This window comes from Eleginops maclovinus, chromosome 19 (genome assembly GCF_036324505.1).
Source record: "Eleginops maclovinus isolate JMC-PN-2008 ecotype Puerto Natales chromosome 19, JC_Emac_rtc_rv5, whole genome shotgun sequence".
Classification (NCBI taxonomy): Eukaryota; Metazoa; Chordata; class Actinopteri; order Perciformes; family Eleginopidae; genus Eleginops; species Eleginops maclovinus.
The window spans coordinates 5,848,309-5,868,243 of NC_086367.1; the positions used below are offsets into that span (position 1 = coordinate 5,848,309).

General features: G+C 36.0%; 1 protein-coding gene across 1 annotated transcript in view; it reads left to right on the forward strand.

The window, feature by feature from the left end:
• Positions 1-2,320: 2,320 nt before the first annotated feature.
• The window catches only part of kiaa1109 (KIAA1109 ortholog), a 147,501-nt gene continuing 129,886 nt past the window's right edge, over positions 2,321-19,935 (forward strand). The window contains 10 exon segments of the mRNA XM_063908622.1: positions 2,321-2,454; positions 8,642-8,777; positions 11,228-11,344; positions 13,974-14,052; positions 14,154-14,218; positions 14,514-14,688; positions 15,848-15,929; positions 16,901-17,094; positions 18,656-18,735; positions 19,293-19,443. Coding sequence (XP_063764692.1) covers positions 8,672-8,777; positions 11,228-11,344; positions 13,974-14,052; positions 14,154-14,218; positions 14,514-14,688; positions 15,848-15,929; positions 16,901-17,094; positions 18,656-18,735; positions 19,293-19,443 — 1,049 coding nt within the window. The 5' untranslated portion in view covers positions 2,321-2,454; positions 8,642-8,671.

Consider the following 19,935-nt stretch of genomic DNA (forward strand, 5'->3'; position numbering starts at 1 on the left):
GGGACAGACTCATCATACAGTAGCTATGAATGCTAGGTCCTTCTAACTTGAAATGTAGTCTGCCCTCTCTAGAGGTAAATTCTTAGATTAACTCCCTATGACCGCTCTGCTGATGCAACTCTAAGGCAAACACGACTCTCGGATTCCTTCTGGCAAGCTCAATTTTGGCTGACCAACAACTAACACTGTACTTGTCAAGGTTAATGGAACTGAGTGTGCCAAATGTACTTTATGTTATTCCTTTCACTGCAGAACGTTTCAGTTGTTGACGTCTTCATGTGAAGAAGTCCATGAATCAAGTTATAAGATCTGGCAAACTGTTGTGTGAGTCATGGTGGAAGTAGACGTCTCGGGTGCAATGAAAGCGGCATTGGGCTAAAATCTACCCTGAGAGCAGACTATGAAGCAAATCAATCAATCAGACTCACACCACCAGGCCCATTTGGGAGCTAGCTAACCAGCTTTTGAAGATATGTCTTAATAACATTAAATTACATGATAATAGCATTGGTCTTTGGGGTTCAGACAGTATTACATGCAGGGAGGTGGAAATTACTTTGAGGCCTTTCACGAACTGTACAGTCCTTCACAACCTCACTGCAGTTTCCCTGATATGTGGTTATCCATAAATGATACATGTGAGGAAACGGCTTCTAAAACCGCAGGATGAAAAAAAGCAGTTTGAAGATTGCAGTCTATCTATAATTGCCTCAAGCAAGACAATTATAATAAGGTGCCCTCTAGAGGGCCTTGAACTGTTGCATATTTTAAGCAGGAGGGCAATATTGTGTTAATTACAAATAGATTATCAGTAGCAACTGCTTCAAAGACTTCCTACAGGAATACAGTTAAAATAACATTCACAAAACGGGAAAGAAATAAGTTGTGAGAAAGGTTTCTTTGGTAACCATTGCCAAAATCGGTCTTCGGGGGAAGGTTTGATAGGCAGGAAAAAGCTCTGAGGCTGATGTTTGGCACTTTTCCCATAAAAAACGACTCCTATGTGGGCTTTAGAGAGGCTTTGTTGTTGTTGTTGTGACTGGAGGAGGGCATGACAACAGCCTTACATTAAATAGTCCCCTAGAGTTCTGGTAATTCTTAGAGATAAAACAGAAGTTCTTGTTGTAACTTCAACTGGTTCTGGTCCTTTGACTTTAAATTGTTTTTACAGTAGGAATAAAACAGCAAATCAAATGCTCTTTTCATTTGCCATCAAATTTTGCATATACATTCATGGTCCCCAGAGGATGAATCCTCTCTCCTCCTCCTTGGTTTCATCACTCAAAACTTTGTGAAATATCTCAAATACCTTCTAGATATAATGGCAGAACTTTTTGCACATTCATGAGTCTCTGAAGATTAATCATAAAAATCAAACCACTGTCTTCTGTATATATCAAGATAAAGTGTATTTATACTTTTAGTACTGTCAATATATATCTGATATGATCCTATACACCTGATTTATACTGCATTATATACCATACTGTACAATAACCCTCATGTTTATGCAACACATAGGCATTCCTATCAGCTTAAACGTTTTTGTAAGGGAATTAGGCAATGTTAGCATGCTAATACGCAAACTAAGATGGTAACGTGGTATTTAAACCTACTAAACATCAGAATGTGAGCATATAATATAAAATAATTGTCATTGTGAGCATAATGCCATGCTAGCATTAGCATCAGACCCAAAGACCCAAAGCTGCTATGACTGTTTATTCTAAGTTATGTTGAAGGGACTGCAAACACACATAAATATTAAAAATGCAGTAAAATAAAAAATAAAAAACTGTAAGACATTATTAAAAATATTTTAAATCAAATACTTTAACATTCCCAAGAAACAGGATCAGCTTAAATGAAATAATAGGAAACATACAAATCTGTTCTATTAACCAACAACCTTAACTTATTAACAGTATTAATAACATCTACAACAACATTATTACCACATGGTTTATACAATAAGTCTAAATAAATAAGAGTTTTTATATTTTAGAAATCTATACAAAACTCACAGGTTGAAATACCAGCCTAATTGCTTTGTTATTACTGTTTAAAAAAATAAAATAAAACTAGATTATTGATTTATTGTGTTGATCCTCATGGGGACAACACTGTTCCAGTGCAGCATCAAAACAGCACTGTTCAAATCCCACTACTATAAAAACATTCACGTTGATAGGCAGAAAAAACTGTCTGTCAACTGTGTGCCGTAGCCTCGCTCATGCTTTCCTCTAATTGGTCAGTGTCTGGCTTGTCATTTTTCCTATTGGTCACCTATGTGAGCGCTCTCGACAGCACCGGAAGAGATGTTAACTGGCCGCCTGCCAGGTAAATATTCAACAGAGGATGCTAGCTATGCCCATGTCTGACACGACAAAGGGAAGACAACTCCTGAATAACTGGAGCAAAGATGAAACCACATGCGTTATCGAGGACATTAAGGTATGTTAACATAACCAAGTGACTTGTATTTCAAAATTTGAAAATGGAGAAGTTATAGGGTGCGGCCTGCTGTCATTAGCTTGCTAGCTAACCTCAGTGCTAACGTTATGATATATATCGGTTAGCATAATAACTGCATTATCCATAACATAAACGTGACTTGTCAGCAGTCTTCCCGGCTGCACTAACCGGGTTAGCAGCCACTTGGTATAAACGATACATGTTACACGTTAGGCAGCAGTTCGTGTATGTTGCTTGTGCTGAGGATAATGCTCAGGAAATATCTGGGATTAGCTAGCTAGGTGTATGGTTTGTGCAAGGTGTAAGGTGGCTCAGGCTACATCTGAAGTCAAGTGAATTGTTAATTTAGTCACGACTAGTCAGGTTGAACTTTAGCTGAACAGAGCGTTATTTCCTGATTTAAAAACCTTAGTTTTGACAGCTCTACCATGTAAACAAAACACAAGCAGCAATAAGTTAGTGTTGTGTTCCTCTTGTCATATTTACTATCATCTTGTTTCATCGTTAATCAGCAACACCCAAACAGCGCTGAAGGTTACTTTAATAAAAACATGTTGAATTTGGCTTAACTGCTGCTGTGTGATTGTGATGCTTTGTATGCCGAATAAGCTTCTCTCGTCATTCCTAAAGGTCTCTCGGGTCACATTTAAACAAAGCATGTATTATGCTGAACACAAGGGTCAGATTTAAGTTAAAGGCTATATTGTTTAATGCAGTTTAGCGCGTGAGGAGAGTCCAACAGGCTAAACAGATATGCCACAATCTCACATCAGACTGCAGCTAAATGTTTTATGTAGAGTTTATGTTTTTCTTTGGTATAATAGGTACAAGTTATTATCAAATGTCAGCACTTCTTTTATTGTCGTTCCAGACTTTAACCATAGTTTTTTATATTTATAGTTTAACTATACACCTTTATAAGCAGTGCTATCAAATATGCTTTGCTGCTCCGGACACATTTTATTTGGCGGAAGAGGGAATAAAATGAATATATTGATGGTAAACCCTTGTACTAGTGCATCCATTTAGTTCTACTGTGTTGTTTTGAACATTGGTACTAAAAACAAGGGCAGCAGGACTACATGGTTTGATAGTTAGTGCTAGTTTTTTGATCAGTTACGCTTGAACAATTGATGCCTGATTCCCTAGAAGATGTTTTATTCTTTATTCAGTTAAGAACCACAACAGTGACCCTACAATGATATTAGATGTATATAACTACGATATACAAGTACTTCCTCAAAATTGTCCTCCTTTAGGTTTGTTGTTGATGCTGTGTTTGGTCTGATGTCTTTATATTTGTTAGGAGAGTTGATAACATGCAAAACTGCTATTGTAGCTATTAAAAAATAGATATGTTTTGGTTTTAGCTGAAAGAATTCCCCTCCTGGCTAAACCAAAACGGAAATCTCTCAGGTTACAGGTACTGTGGTGAGTCACTGCAGCACTCTGTGTTATTCAAAATGTAAACCTGCCTTACAGGAATATTTGTGCAACTCATAACAAACACTCTTTTAGTTCTTGTAAAGATATAATCTGTAACATTTATTGTATTGAAATGTCTTAAAACAATGGATGTACAGCTCCGGAGAAATGTAGAGACCACTCCAAATTGTTCTTAAATCTTTATCTCTACATGTATATGTCTGTTGTATTCCAACACAGAGAAACATTCTCAGGAGTTTATTCAATACAATACAATAAAAAACAAATTGAACTCAAATACATACCTATAAATAATAAAACAAGGTACAATTATAATGCTAAAGTGGTCCCTTAATCTTTTTCCGTGGCTGTATATTAAATCGAGTTGTCTGAATATTTCCCCCAAAAATGTCAACCTAGAGAAATGTAGGATTTCGGATCAAACCGTCCAAAGTTTGTTTCATCTGCACACAAAAAATCAGTGTTTGTGGTTCCTAATAATTCATACATGTACTTTTTATGCAGTATTCATCCACATATTTATGTTACCCTTTTAAATTCATGCTTTGTTTTTAATGTATTTAACTGCATGCAGGGTTTTACTCATTAAATGTCTGAGTCATCAGTTTTTAGAGAAAGAAGCTGAGTAGACGTTAGAGGTTGCATCTTCTCCTTCCTATTTTGCAAACACATTTCTGTGAAACACTGATTTTAAATGTGAAACTTCTATATTTAGTGTATTTACTGGTTCGTATCGTTTTGCTTTCAGAATCAGAATCAGAAAAAGAGTTTGCTACATTTGAGATGAAATAAAGACAGATAAAAAAAGTAAAATCTAAATATGTTTTTAACAATGCTTAAATTAAGAATGTGCAACAAAAAATAAAACCTAAAAAAATATTTATTAAAACACAAGAAGTAAAATGTAAGAATTTGCAATTAAAAATAAAAAATAAAATAAAGATATGTATCAATACATACACAAACCTCTCGTGAAAATGTGCACATTGAACTACCAAATATACAGTAGTGTATGTGTATTAATAACATATAAATGGTAATTTATGCTATTAATGATACTAGTACTTTTGTTTGAGTCTTCCCAGTGGCAGAAAATGACATCTTTTGCTTTTTAAACAAAGCAGACCACCTGAATGAGCTTTTGCCTCATTTGACATGGTAAACAAACCCAACATCCAGACTGGATTAACATCTGAAGGCAGGTAGCTGAAGTGAACAAGCAATATAGTCATCTTCTGCTAAATTACACAACGTCAAACTTAACAATTAAAAAAGAAAATGTCTTGGACAAATATTTGTCTAAAAAGAGTGTTTTGTGTAAGAGAGATTAGAGGGTTTGGTGAAATCTCAGTGGTTTTACTGCCAACGTCATTAGTGGATTAGATGAGGATTTGTGTTTGTGTGACTTTGCTTGTGTGCTTACGAGATTCAGGCTTTTGAATCCTAAGCATGTGATCACACACACACTTCCTCCACCAGCCCCCTGCTCACATAAATACGAAATAAAGTCATCCTCCCTGTAGAAGTCCACGTCACCAAACAGCTATTGTTCTCATGACATGCAAAGCAGGAGCACATGTAGCTTATTATCATCACATGTCGCATAGCGAGACTTTTCTTTAAAAGCTTTTCCTAGCTTAAACAGCGAGGGTACAAATGTTTAAAAAAATGTAGATATGCTTAAATTAATTCATTCTTTTGTAAAGGGGCCCAATTCTGCTTATTTTCAGGTTCATATTTGTATTCTGTGCCTCTATGTCGACATGTCTCCATGCTTTAATGTTCAGAAAGCTCTTTATTGTTGTCATACTGCCTGTGCTGCAGCACCTCTTTCACCCTCTGTTGGAAACCAGAGCCCAGTCTGCTCTGATTGGTCAGCTGGCTGGCTCTGTTGTGATTGGTCAACCTGCTTAGAGATGTCCCTTAGCCTATCATGTACAATGTGTTGGAGCGCTAGCCAATAGAAGTGAGTGTTACGTAGTGATGTCACTACGTATGTTACAGAAGTAAACAAAAGAGTCTAATCGAGGCGTTTCAGGCAAGGAGGAAAATGAGTGGGAGAGAAACTCCTTCTTGAGGGAACATGGGAATTTTAGCCTTTGTAGTCCATTTACATGCGCCAAATCCTATACAACACACTGGAGGGAAGTCGAAAACCCAAAAAGCAGAATAAGTCCTCTTTAAAAACATGTCAGCATTTGCAAAATAATTTGAAGTAACTCGTCATCTAAATAATCTCTGACTACTTCTCCCTTAGATATTACCATTGGAAAACAGATCCACCAAATGTTTATGAACGGTGTTACATATTGAACAGCGTTTGCATCAACCTCAGCCCTGATCATGTAGACACGATCGTGCGGCTCTATATATATCTGAATACTAAAACAGTTTAACCAAGTCTGCTGTCATTCGATTTGGGCAACTTTTGTTTTTGTGTTTGACTATAGCTATTATGATATAAAGATAGATATTTGTTATAGTATAATCCCATTTTAGAATTGAGTTATTTTCAATGTTGTCATGTCAACACATTGATGCCATTATACTTTTTATATCAAAGTCAAAGTCCACTTTATTGTCAAAGTTTCCACTTGTGTTATACATACAGAACATTGAAATGCCGTTTCTGGCAGTCCCACGGTGCACATATAAACAACAACATATAACATAAAAAGATAAGAGCGTAGAAAGAAAAAGGGGGGGTAAAAAGGGGTATACAAAGAAAACTAAGTAATATATACAGTGGGGCAAAAAAGTATTTAGTCAGCCACCAATTGTGCAAGTTCTCCCATTTAAAAAGATGAGAGAGGCCTGTAATTTTCATCATAGGTATACCTCAACTATGAGAGACAGAATGAGAAAAACAAATCCAGGAAATCACATTGTAGGATTTTTAAAGAATTTATTTTCAAATTATTGTGGAAAATAAGTATTTGGTCAATAACAAAAGTTCATCTCAATACTTTGTTATATACCCTTTGTTGGCAATGACAGAGGTCAAACGTTTTCTGTAAGTCTTCACAAGGTTTCCACACACTGTTGCTGGTATTTTGGCCCATTCCTCCATGCAGATCTCCTCTAAAGCAGTGATGTTTTGGGGCTGTCGCTGGGCAACACGGACTTTCAACTCCCTCCAAAGATTTTCTATGGGGTTGAGATCTGGAGACTGGCTAGGCCACTCCAGGACCTTGAAATGCTTCTTACGAAGCCACTCCTTCGTTGCCCTGGCGGTGTGTTTGGGATCATTGTCATGCTGAAAGACCCAGCCACGCTTCATCTTCAGTGCCCTTGCTGATGGAAGGAGGTTTTCACTCAAAATCTCACGATACATGGCCCCATTCATTCTTTCCTTTACACGGATCAGTCGTCCTGGTCCCTTTGCAGAAAAACAGCCCCAAAGCATGATGTTTCCACCCCCATGCTTCACAGTAGGTATGGTGTTCTTTGGATGCAACTCTGCATTCTTTCTCCTCCAAACACGACGAGTTGAGTTTTTACCAAAAAGTTCTATTTTGGTTTCATCTGACCATATGACATTCTCCCAATCCTCTTCTGGATCATCCAAATGCCCTCTAGCAAACTTCAGACGGGCCTGGACATGTACTGGCTTAAGCAGGGGGACACGTCTGGAACTGCAGGATTTAAGTCCCTGGCGGCGTAGTGTGTTACTGATGGTAGCCTCTGTTACTTTGGTCCCAGCTCTCTGCAGGTCATTCACTAGGTCCCCCCCGTGTGGTTCTGGGATTTTTGCTCACCGTTCTTGTGATCATTTTGACCCCACGGGGTGAGATCTTGCGTGGAGCCCCAGATCGAGGGAGATTAGCAGTGGTCTTGTATGTCTTCCATTTTCTAATAATTGCTCCCACAGTTGATTTCTTCACACCAAGCTGCTTACCTATTGCAGATTCAGTTTTCCCAGCCTGGTGCAGGTCTACAATTTTGTCTCTGGTCTCCTTTGACAGCTCTTTGGTCTTGGCCATAGTGGAGTTTGGAGTATGACTGTTTGAGGTTGTGGACAGGTGTCTTTTATACTGATAACGAGTTCAAAAAGGTGCCATTAATACAGGTAACGAGTGGAGGACAGAGGGGCCTCTTAAAGAAGAAGTTACAGGTCTGTGAGAGCCAGAAATCTTGCTTGTTTGTAGGTGACCAAATACTTATTTTACCGAGGAATTTACCAATTAATTCTTTAAAAATCCTACAATGTGATTTCCTGGATTTTTTTTTCTCATTCTGTCTCTCATAGTTGAAGTGTACCTATGATAAAAATTACAGGCATCTCTCATCTTTTTAAATGGGAGAACTTGCACAATTGGTGGCTGACTAAATACTTTTTTGCCCCACTGTACATGTGTTCGACACAATCAACACAGTTTGACAGTAGTAGTGCAAGTAGTTCTTTGGTGCAAAAAATACTTTGTGCAAATTACATTTTCAGTAGCAGCGGAGAATACAAAGTCACTGGTGCTGGATGAGGGACGGGTGTGTGAGGGAGGGGGATTAATGTCCTGGTACATTTCCATTTATATGTTTCCCTTACAATCCCATGTTCCACCATTTGAATTGAAAAGAAAAACAGTTCATGTATCTTTATGCCTCATCCATAGGCTACAATTTATGATAAACCTGTGTCTTTTTGGCTTTCATTTCCACGATGCTAATGCCCTCTTTTCCTGTTGCTGTGCCACTGAACTGATCGATATGTTTCTGTGTTTAGTTTTAGGTACCACACTGAGAGCCTGTAGCGATGGATGGGCATGTGTCCAAAAACAATGAAAGCACTTTCCCCAGCGTCGTGGACCTGGATGACTTTCTCACCAAGCACAACTCCAACTTCATCTGGCTCCTCGTTGGTGAGTGCTCGCTATCTGCAGCGTGGGAATATATTAACATCAATGGGTGTTTCATAAGTTAAGCGCTACATTTAAAGTGCAGACCTGTCAGAACCAGATCAAGTTGCCTTTTAGTGGCTTAGCAATTTCATACAAGAAGTGCAATCACTTTCTTTGGTCTAAGCTGCTGTGGAACATAGTAACTATATTGAAAATACGTTGTTTTTACACAAAAGAAACAAAATGTGTGAGACTTTTTGGTACCGTGTTATCCTCCTTGGTACAAATATAATAATAATATTATTCTGGTCCGATACACAGATATAAAAAATACTCTATTCAATTGTGTTTTGTGACCTCTGCTCCATTTTACAGATTGATAAATAAATAAAATATGTATTTATACAAACTATAGAAGTTGAAGTTAGAATGTGCAACAAAAAGATAAAATGAAATCAACATATTTTTATAAAACTAAAATGTAAAGCAAATGTCCAACAGCAATTGCTAAAATCCAAATATTTTGTATGAACATAACAAGTTAAGTAACAATGCAATAACAAGATACAATTACATAGTATTCTTAAACGCATTAGAGGTTAAAGTACAATGTCAAATAAAATAAAATAGAACAAATGTATTTATCTGAACATAAGAAGTTACGTTTAGAATATGCAACAAAATAAATAACAGTTAAAGTAAAATGTCCAATAAAAGATAAAATGGGAAAAAAGTATTTATATAAACATAAGAAGTTTAAGTAAAAGTACAATATATATTATTTAAATAACATAATGATTGTATTAAACCAGTGTATACAACAATGGTTATTAGTAATAATAACATTTTAATGTTTTATTGCAAATAAAGAGGGTTTGGCTGCTGATGGTGAACTAAGTCCATGATATGTGAGGGTTTTCTACACAGACATATTTACCTTCTTAGGCTTTCGTACTTATTACTAAAGATTTAATTCATTTTTTTATTGTATAATCGATTCATTTGGCAAATGAGTCGGACTATTCCATAATGTGGTGGCATAAGAAAGGATTTGCTTTAAGCCGCACTCAATAAAGTATGATAAAGCCTGTGATATTTCCTAATGTGTTTTGAAAATCTAATTTTTATGAAAGATTTTAATTAATATTTGGTTTTAATGAATTCATCCATCCCACTCTGTTATTGTTTAATTGTGATTGAATTCATTGAATTAGTGTTAGTGTGACAAACGATAGTGTGCCATTCATGCTCAGCTCTCGGTAGAATGAGGATATTGAACAGCTCCTGTTTTCTCTGTGCAACATCTTCATGGAGGAAATACAATATTAAAAACCTTAAGTGCAGCAGTATAACCCAGCTGTCAGTCCAGATATGAAAGAATAGGAAGTGTATTAAATAGTTTTACAGATTGGTGCAGGAAAGAGTCTTAGACTAGAAGAGAAAGCTTTTTCTTTGTTTAGTTTTCTTTGTTTAAAGGGCTGAAGTACGATCTGTGGTTAACACGCGCTTAAGAAATGTTCATGTTTTTGTTCTACGATATAAAATGTGTCCTAAATAACCAGCTTGTGAATGTGTTAAGCTTCTTTGTGTAAAACGGCAGTTTCTGACGGTGACTAAATGAACTACTAAACTCCATCATGCCGAATCTTAGCCTTTCTTTTGCCTAGCGACGGTAATGTGAAGTCATGTGGTTGTGATCTAGTTATTTTATTACCTAGTGTTAACTTTTAACCTCTGCTGACTGCATTAATGCTTAAATTAATATCTGTAGATTTATATTTATAAATACTTTTTATTTATATTTTGTGCAATATTACAAAATCCAATGGAAAAATCCCATTGGCTTTCTGTAGGGAGCCTTTCCGATGCTAACTTCTGGGTCAGCCTACAAAAAAACATTGTCCCTTCAATGCTCTATCCTTTTTCTTTTTTTTTAGGAATAATGGACACATTTTTGGATGGAAAATCTCTACAGCTGCTATTGATATGATTACTACTGTAATACTGCAGTCCTTTCTCTATGCTAATGGACTTTATCAAGTAGCATCTGGCACATTGTATTCAATGGACCAATCGCGGTTTCTTGACTTCTCAACCAAAATCTAGTTCACATGTATAATTAAACAGTTTGATGTAGGCCTGTAGGTTCAAAATAAAAAGTGTTGCAAATATTTTGCTAATTCACCATTTTTATCTACCAAATATGGCGCATTAGGGGATTTTAATCTTGCACAAGGTACATATAGCGATAATATTTAGATTTAGTGCGCAGCCCTTGTTTGACAAAAACTAAAACAAGCATTAGAGATCATATTTGACAGTAGTATTTTACAGTTGGGCTACAAACAACAGACAAAGAGTATGTATTCAATTTTTATGCAGCTGTTAACATCAAAAGTCAAAATGTAGCTTTATTCGTGGGTGTTATCCTGTATTAACAAACCTGACCGTGGTGTATTTTTGTCTTTCAGCCACCATTCTGTCCTGTGGATGGATCATCTATTTAACTTATTACAACTCCCGCAACATTGGCCTCATCCTCACCCTGATCATCAACAGACTCTACAAGGATGGCTACATTCATATCGGTGAGTTCATCAGGAGCGCTGCGATGAATCGGGAGGGGGGGTGCTGAATATTTTATAACCAGCAGGCTTCTCTCAGTGCTCATCTGCATATAGTCTGAAAAGCAAACTGCAACTGATACCAGATTGAGTTTCTTTTTTAGAAATGACCCAGAACCTTGACACCATGCATCTAAGTTGGTTTTATTTTATAGCAATTGATTAGATTCTCCTATGAACCATACTTTTTCTTAAACTAAAAACCTGTTACCCTCCAAGAAAAGCAAATGCATGTCAAAGTGATGCCTACGTTTTGTAATTTTAAATGTTTATTTGACCAATTCGCATCATGAAAAGTGCAAGAATGATAAGCAAAGCAGCATTAAAATGTAATGAAGGAGGCATGGCTTGGTTACCAGATTTTTTGCCAACATGTGTCCCTACAAAGTGAGCCATCTGTGTGCCAGCTAATATATTTTTAATTAAGATCGCTTCTCTGACTAGGAGTGGCTTTTTCAAAACACAAGAAGAGCAAAACATTGCTAACACACACCACTGTTTCAAATAAACCTCATAAACCAAAACTAAAATATGTTAAGCAGGTTTGAACCTGCCCTAAGGTGCTTCCTGTCATTGCCGGGGTTGAGTAACTTCCTGGGTTGATTAACCGGGAGGCATTGACAAAGAGTAACAACTGGATGCATCAGTAGAGGCGGGACCGTGTTCACTCCTATGCTCAGTGGCTCATGAAGCTAAAAAGGCCTGATTCTTTAGAACAGAAGACGTGCATCTTTCCTTAAGCCCTGCCTCCTTCTGCTGTGTTACTACTGGTATCTGCTCAGTCATATAAATGGAGAGGGAAAATAAGTCAGATTTTTGCTATTAGCAAATGTTACTTGTAGGACCTATTGATTCAAATGAAGTCTATTCGAGGGTTTGGTCTAGCATGGTGATTTATAGACGTCTCTTCCTCTATGTAAGTCAATCAGAAAACTCTTTCTAGGCCCGATGACGATGCGATCTGATAAGGAAGTTGTAGTACCACCGTTCGGCCACTATGAACTTCCCTTCAGTGTCCAGCTAACTTCCTTAGTGCTGAACAGGCATTTGAGTGTAAAGTTTTATATTCACAGGGACTGTTGCAAAACCAAGCAGCTCATAAACATTAGATTTAATAACGAGTAGAGTATAAACATAAACAAAACAAAGAAGAATCGCAGTTTTGAGGGCCCATATTTTCCGAAACTGAACCTTTTCAGAAAATATGCTCGTCCTTTGGCTCAACAGCGCCACCCACAACGCAGCCTTTATATGTTCGATTTTCCTGCATGTATGCACTTTGGTGGTATTTGTAACATGTTAAGGAGACAGACAAAGTCTACGGGACCCAACAGGAAGTCGGCCATTTTCAAAACTTGAGAATTCCTGTTTCCTCCGAGAGTGGTATTAGTTTGTCTTGCCGCTTAGAAGGTCACTATAGATGGAGTTCACTTTATCATGGAGTGGGATGGTGTAGGGGTCTGTTTGGGGTTGGGCCCTTGAGTGACAACTCAAGTCAGACCAGGAAAAGTCTGAAATATCAGCTGGCCGATTAAACACTCAGGTGACGTCTCTCTCTCTGCTGGCCTGCACTAATTGAAACGTAAAAGACATGTTATGAGCCAAAAAAGATTATTGATGGGAAATGGTGTTGCTCATTTTTCCTTCTCGTGACAGAATCTGACCTACTTTGTTGTACAATTAGATCCTCATTAAGATCTTTTTTTCTCAGCAAGAAAGCTAGACAAGGTGATTAAATATCCCCGCAACTCCTAGACTGTTAATGTCTTTTTTTTAGCAGCGCTTGCACAACCGACTAATTATATCTTTTGTTTAACATTTTAATTGGCTGTTTTGTTGGCTTGGGTTCACACACCGCTGTGATTCAATCCAAACAGCTTCACACTTTTGCTGTACTGTTATCACATCAGAGACTTTATTTATCCCCGGGGGAAATTTGGTTCTGTTACAGTTACTCCATTTTAGAATGAAATAAAATAAGAGCTAAATTAATGTGAAAAGAGAAATACAAATAATTGCATAAAAATAAGAAGTTAAATTAGGAATGTCCAATAAAAACATAAAATAAACAAAACAAAATGAAGATATGTAGATCATAAGAAGTAAATTGTCCAATAAGTGATAAAATACAATAGAATCAAACTATTTATATAAATATTAGAACTACAAGTTGGAATGTTTAATACAAATATTTATACCAAAAAAGAGGATATGAATTGAAAGAGAATAACAGTATTTATATAATAATATGTTTTTACATTAAATTGTCCAATAAAATATAAAATAAAGATATTTGTCTAAACATAATATAAGTGAAAGTAACAAAGACTATTAAAAAAATAAGAACAACAACATCCATATAAACATAAAGAGTTAAATTAAGAATGTGCTGTAAAAAAACAAAACATCATAACAATAAACTAAAGTGAGTAAAAATGTAGACATTGACCTACAATATTTAACAGGTAAATATAGAGTGGTGTGTTAATGTGAATAAGATAGTAAGACTCTATTATGTTAATGGAATAAATACTTCATGGAATTATTGTACTGTCACTCTTGTGATGTAACACATCGGTGTGTTCCTCCACAGGCTCGTTCTCCTTCTCCGTGCTGTCGGGGAAAGTCATGTTCAGAGACGTGTACTACATCAACCAGGACATGTCCATCAGGTAACCCCACCTGTGCTGCGTTCACTGTCCCCGCTCCTCTGCTCCAATATCATTTTAAAGGCTGTTTACTGACGTGTGATATTTCTCTCCCCGTGTTACAGGATACAGGACGGCTTCCTCATATTTCGGTGGTGGAAAATGTATAACCCAAAGCAGAAACAGCATGGTAAGACAATATTTCATATGTATAAATTCCAATGGTTATTTGTGGTTCCACGGTTTCAAAGGTTGATGGATGTTGTACTTTGTTTATTGGCAAAACCAAAACCTAGAGAAATAAAAATGTTGTGCAATAAAAAAAAGGAATCCTCTTAGACCAGATAAGCTTTCCTTAGATTTAATAAAAACACTCCTTTCATTATGTGTTGTGAAAATAAAGCATAATTGTTGACCTCCTACGCAAAATGAACTAGCTATGAAAGAAAACATCAACGTGAGTTTCTCTTATTTCTTTTCTCCAGACCCCAAGGCAGAGACCCGGCTTTACGTGACCGTTAACGGCTTCGAGTTCCACGTCTACAATCGCACCGACCTCTACGCCCAGCTGCAGGAGACCTTCGGACTGGACCCCACACTCATAACACCCAAAAAAGATGACGAGAGGGGACGAGAGGATAGAAACAAGCCGCTAGAAAGGTACCGCCGAGGGCTCGCTGAGCAGCTCCTCCTTGTATTTAACACACAGAGGACAAAACAGAGGACCTCACTGCTCCACCTTTACAGCCTCTCCTGTTTCTTTATTACAGTACAATTGTTCCATCGTTGTTCACTTTTAGTCCTCAGACAGTAGCAATCTTTTCATGGTATATATTTCTTCTACAATATCCAACCCCAAGTATCAGGATGTTAAAAATATAGATGTCTCCCTTTTCCAATTATACCATCCGCAAACAAACCCATGTACTTAATCCGAGGGGTCACAGGGAGTCTTATAATTTATTGGGGCCCTATTATGCTTTTTGAGGTTACCTTTCCTGTAGTTTGTTATACAGATGTTTGTGCATTTTGTGCCTGAAATCTCTCCATTGGACTACTTTGTTTAATTTTGTAACATAGTGACACTTCTATTGGCTAGCGCTCCAACACATTGTTCATGATAGGCTTAGGGGCGGGACATCTAGACAACAATCCAGAGCAGACTGGGCTCTGGTTTCAGACAGAGGGTTAAAAGATGTACAGGCAGTATGAGAAACGTAAAGACTTTTTTGAACATTAAAGCATGGAGACATGTCCCAGTAGAGACACTACATACAGATATGAACCTGAAATTGAACATAATAGGGCCCCTTTAATGTATTGTGTAATATAAAAACAAATATTAATTTTACTATTCAATTTCCTCCATTCCTTTATAAAAATGTTTTAAAGTACAACTTAAATTATGTTTTAGGGAACATCAAACCCTGATTTTAAGTTTAAGTACAATTCACGTTGAGGGATGTTTTACAAGAACTAGTTTCTGTTTGCTGGTTTCTCACAGCGTCTTTCTTCTGTTGTCTTTATTTAGCATTATAAAAATGTCATTCTATAAATCTGGCCTATTTTTAGCAGAATAATCCACATACTTAAGTTGTAAAAAAAAATGCAGGAATCAGCTGTTTCTCCTCCGACATGATTAATGGAAGTAGATTTGATGACCAGCAGTTTCTCAATGTTATCACCAATGCATGGGAGTGTCTGTGCTGAGGAGAGCTGCTGGTGGTTCACACAAACAGCCAAAAGAATTGTGCTGACTGGAGATGTAGCAACATTAAATTGTCATGAGAATGAACGTCTTCTTCTCGTCCCCGTGTAGTGTGGACATCAAAGCAGAGAGCGTAGACCATACGTCATCGTGGCGCTCCCTCATTCCTGTCATCAAAGTGAACATCAGCACTGTAAGTACCCCGATTAATAATTTATGAAATTTGGTCAAAAAAGGGAAGCATAAATGTAGTTTTAGAACAAAAGTTTTTGGAGTTTCCTGATTTTTTTAAAGTGGAGTTATGTTGTTTTAGTGACAGTTGGTCCATTACAGAATAATATATAATAAAAGTATGTATACAACTATATACAAATGAAAGTTATAATGTGCAATAACAAAAGTTATTTATACAAACATTATAATATAATACAAATATTATACACAATTGAATTATTATTAAAGAAAACATTCAGATAAAAATACTTATATAAACATAACAAATTAAAGAATAAATGTTTAATGAAATATAAAAATGAACAGTAAGAAATGAATAAATGATTGAAGAAATAATTGAATATTCTCTTCACATTGAATCTGTATACTCCTTTTATACAATGAAATAAATAACGATAAATTAGTTAAGAAAATAAAAAGATTGTGAATAGCAATATTTATATAAACATAATACATTTTAAGAAAGAAAAGGGAATTAAATATAACACAGAATAATATGTTTATACAGACATAAAAAGTTCAAATAAAATGTTAAATAAAAGAAAACATCAATTGTTGAATAACAATTGAACAGTTAGCCCACATTATATATGTATTCCTAAGTGATCCCCGGGTAGTTACTCAATATTAAAATAAAATAAATACAAGATTGATGAATACAAATATTTTCAAATTAAGAAATTACATTAAGAATTTCTGAAAATTATAAAATAGATTACTTATATCTATATAAACATAAGATTAACGATAAAATAAAAGATAATACAAATATTTATAAGAACTTTTTTGTAAAAATGTCAAACCAATAATTAAGTTAGTCACTCCAAAAAATCCAAACTATCCTTTTAAGGGCATGGCTTATAAAAGCAAGTGGTTATAAATGGAAATAAAACATATTTTAAAGTGCTCTGGTTGATTTGCTGTCTTTAGGGGCGTTTGGCGTTTGGAAACCACTACCTCCCCCAGACTCTGTGTGTGAACTTTGAGGACGCCTTCCTGACGTACGCCACTAAGCCCCCCTCCAGCCACCTGGACCAGTTCATGCACATCGTCAAAGGCTCGCTGGAGAACGTGCGCGTCATGCTGGTGCCCAGTCCACGCTACCTCGGCATGCAGAACGATGAGTAAGTAGCTTTGTAATAAGAAACATTTACAGTTGAGTAAAAATAATTCAAATCGGCTTTTTTTTTTATATATAAAAGGATGCTACTTCAAGAGAGATTACTGTTTTAAATGATTGGCATAAATTCATATTTAACTTAGCAAAAAATATTAAATAAAGGAGGGTTTTGTGACAGCAGGTCCTTTTTAAGATGGAATTTAAAAACGAGATAAATTAAAAGAAGAAAAGAGAAACATAAATAGTTAATGTTATTATGTGCAATAAACATACTACATGATAAGTGTTATACTGTCTTATAAAAGATACAATATCTATTAACTATCGAAAAAAGAATCGAATATTCAGTCGACGTTAAATTGGAATACTTTGTTTTACTGGGGGGAAAGACACTCCATTAAAATAAATCAAATAGTTTAAAAAAGAGAGAACAATTGAATAAAAATATTTATACAAACATAAGGAATTGAAGAAAGAATAAAAGTGTAATTGACAGTTGCTTCATTATAGAATCAACAAATAGATGAATAACTACAAATAATGTGTGTTCAATAATAAGCAGTAACGTATAATTGAAATATTCATATAATCATAATATGATAAAGTTGTGGATTATTGACGTGAATTCAAAAGATAATGCATAGCTGCACAGTTTAAAAATATATGTTAAAGATCAGACTGTATACTGTATGTCTAAACTGAGCAACTGATCATTTTTGGCAGAATGTTTTTGATAGGCACCCCCTTTGTCTTTTGTAATGTTTAACCTGGCAGCTTTAACTGTGTTGCATTAGAAGCAGGGAATCCATTATCTGCACTTCAGCCTAATGAAAGGACATGGAGAGTAAAATTGCGTTTAGCCCCTGTGATTAAGGAGCCACTCTCAATTTAAACCTGGCTGCAGCCTGCGGGAGCCATCAGAGATTTCAACCTCTAGCAGACCTTGATGAGTCTTAAAGCTTCACTGAAATGTCCAGAGAGAGGGAGCAGGAATAAGAGAACGGACACTGCATTTATATCATGGAAAGAGTGTCTTTGTGCCAGAGCCTATTTTCTTTAACTCCATTTTGTATGAATACATTTATTTTATTATCTTTTTATTAAACATTCTTATATCTTATAGATATATATTTTAAACTATTGTATTATTTAATCTTTTATTAAATATAGATACTGTATTTTGATTTTACTTGAAATGTTTTATTATATTTTAACTTCTTATTCTAACATATTTTTATTTTAGTATTTTTATACACTTCTTCGTTGAACTCCTTTTAAATAAATGTCTTCTTTTTGTTATACATTGTTACCTAATTCCTTATAATTATATACTTGTATTTTTATTAATTTAATTTATTTGTTATTCCATTCGTAAAAGAAGCCAAAAACACAATTTCCCCCAGGATGAATAAAGTATTCCTATTCTGATTTAATGTGCAATGAATAATAAATCGATTCGTTGGGTCCTTACCTGCTGTGACCCCGCTTGTGATTTTTTTTGGATGAGTTCCTAATCTCTGCATGAATTCTATACTTTAATAAGATCTTGATGATTTCTCCTCTAGACCTCCCAGACTGATGGGTGAAGGATTTGTGGTCATGCAGTCCAATGATGTCGACATCTACTACTACCAGGATGAACCCGGTAAGCTCTTGCAAACACACAAAATAAAAAAAAATGCCAACAAACATGTTACACGTGAACACTTACCTGATAAATATGTGACTAGGAAGATATATTTTCTTGTTATAGTGTAGGGATCTTTGCATTGCCTTCAAATGTATTTGTGCCCATAATGCACCATAAGATCTATGATTGACAGCCTTCTCAGAATTTTGTTTTATTTTTCCTTAATAGAAAAAATTGACCACTAAATATACTGCAAGGAAAAAAAGTAAGAAACCTTTGTTGTTGTCAAAACATTGCTCTTCCACAGTCTATTTGAACTTACAGTTATTGAAAAGTTCCAAAATGTATATCTTCTTTACTCACGCTGAAGAACTTCCATACTGCCAAAATGGTGCGTGTGCCTGCAAGTGATGTTAAAAATGGCAAAAAAAATGTTTTGGCGATGGAACAACCCTCTATACTTCAGTGCCAACAGAAGTGGAGCTTTATTAAAATTGTTTTAAGACAATTTTGTTGTATAGTTTGCTTGGTATTTGTTGTGAGAGTTATTTAACGCTCGTTTGTGTGTTCAGGTCTTGTGCCAGTGGAGCATGAGGGTGTGGAGGAGGCAGAGACATGCAGTGAGGGCGATAAACTTCAGGACCTTCCTCCATGTTGGGGTCTGGACATCGTCTGTGGAAAAGGAACAGACTTTAACTACGGCCCCTGGGCAGACCGTCAGAGGTGAGTAATGATTGTACAAGAAATCTGTCAATTTGGACATTCAGCAGTCAGTTCTTTCTTGAAAGTAGAGCGCTGCTATGGCACTTTGATCGAGGGAATATGTGCAGTCATACTGTATCAATCCGTTAATAAGAATAAGTAAGGTCAATTTATAGGTCAGCTATGTGGAAAAAAACATATTCTTTTCCAGCATTACAAAACACCATAGAATACCTTTTATAGAAAAAGACAAACTGAACAAGAAAACACCAGAAGGGAAGAGGCTGAAAGACAGCAGAGGAAGACAGACAGAAGGTAAACGCTATACGGAACAGCAGAAGATAGACAGGAAGTAAACACTTAAGGGAACAGCAGAAGATAGACAGGAAGTAAACACTAAAGGGAACAGCAGAGAAAGAAAGACAGACAGGAAGTAAACACTAAAGGGAACAGCAGAGAAAGAAAGACAGACAGGAAGTAAACACTAAAGGGAACAGCAGAAGATAGACAGGA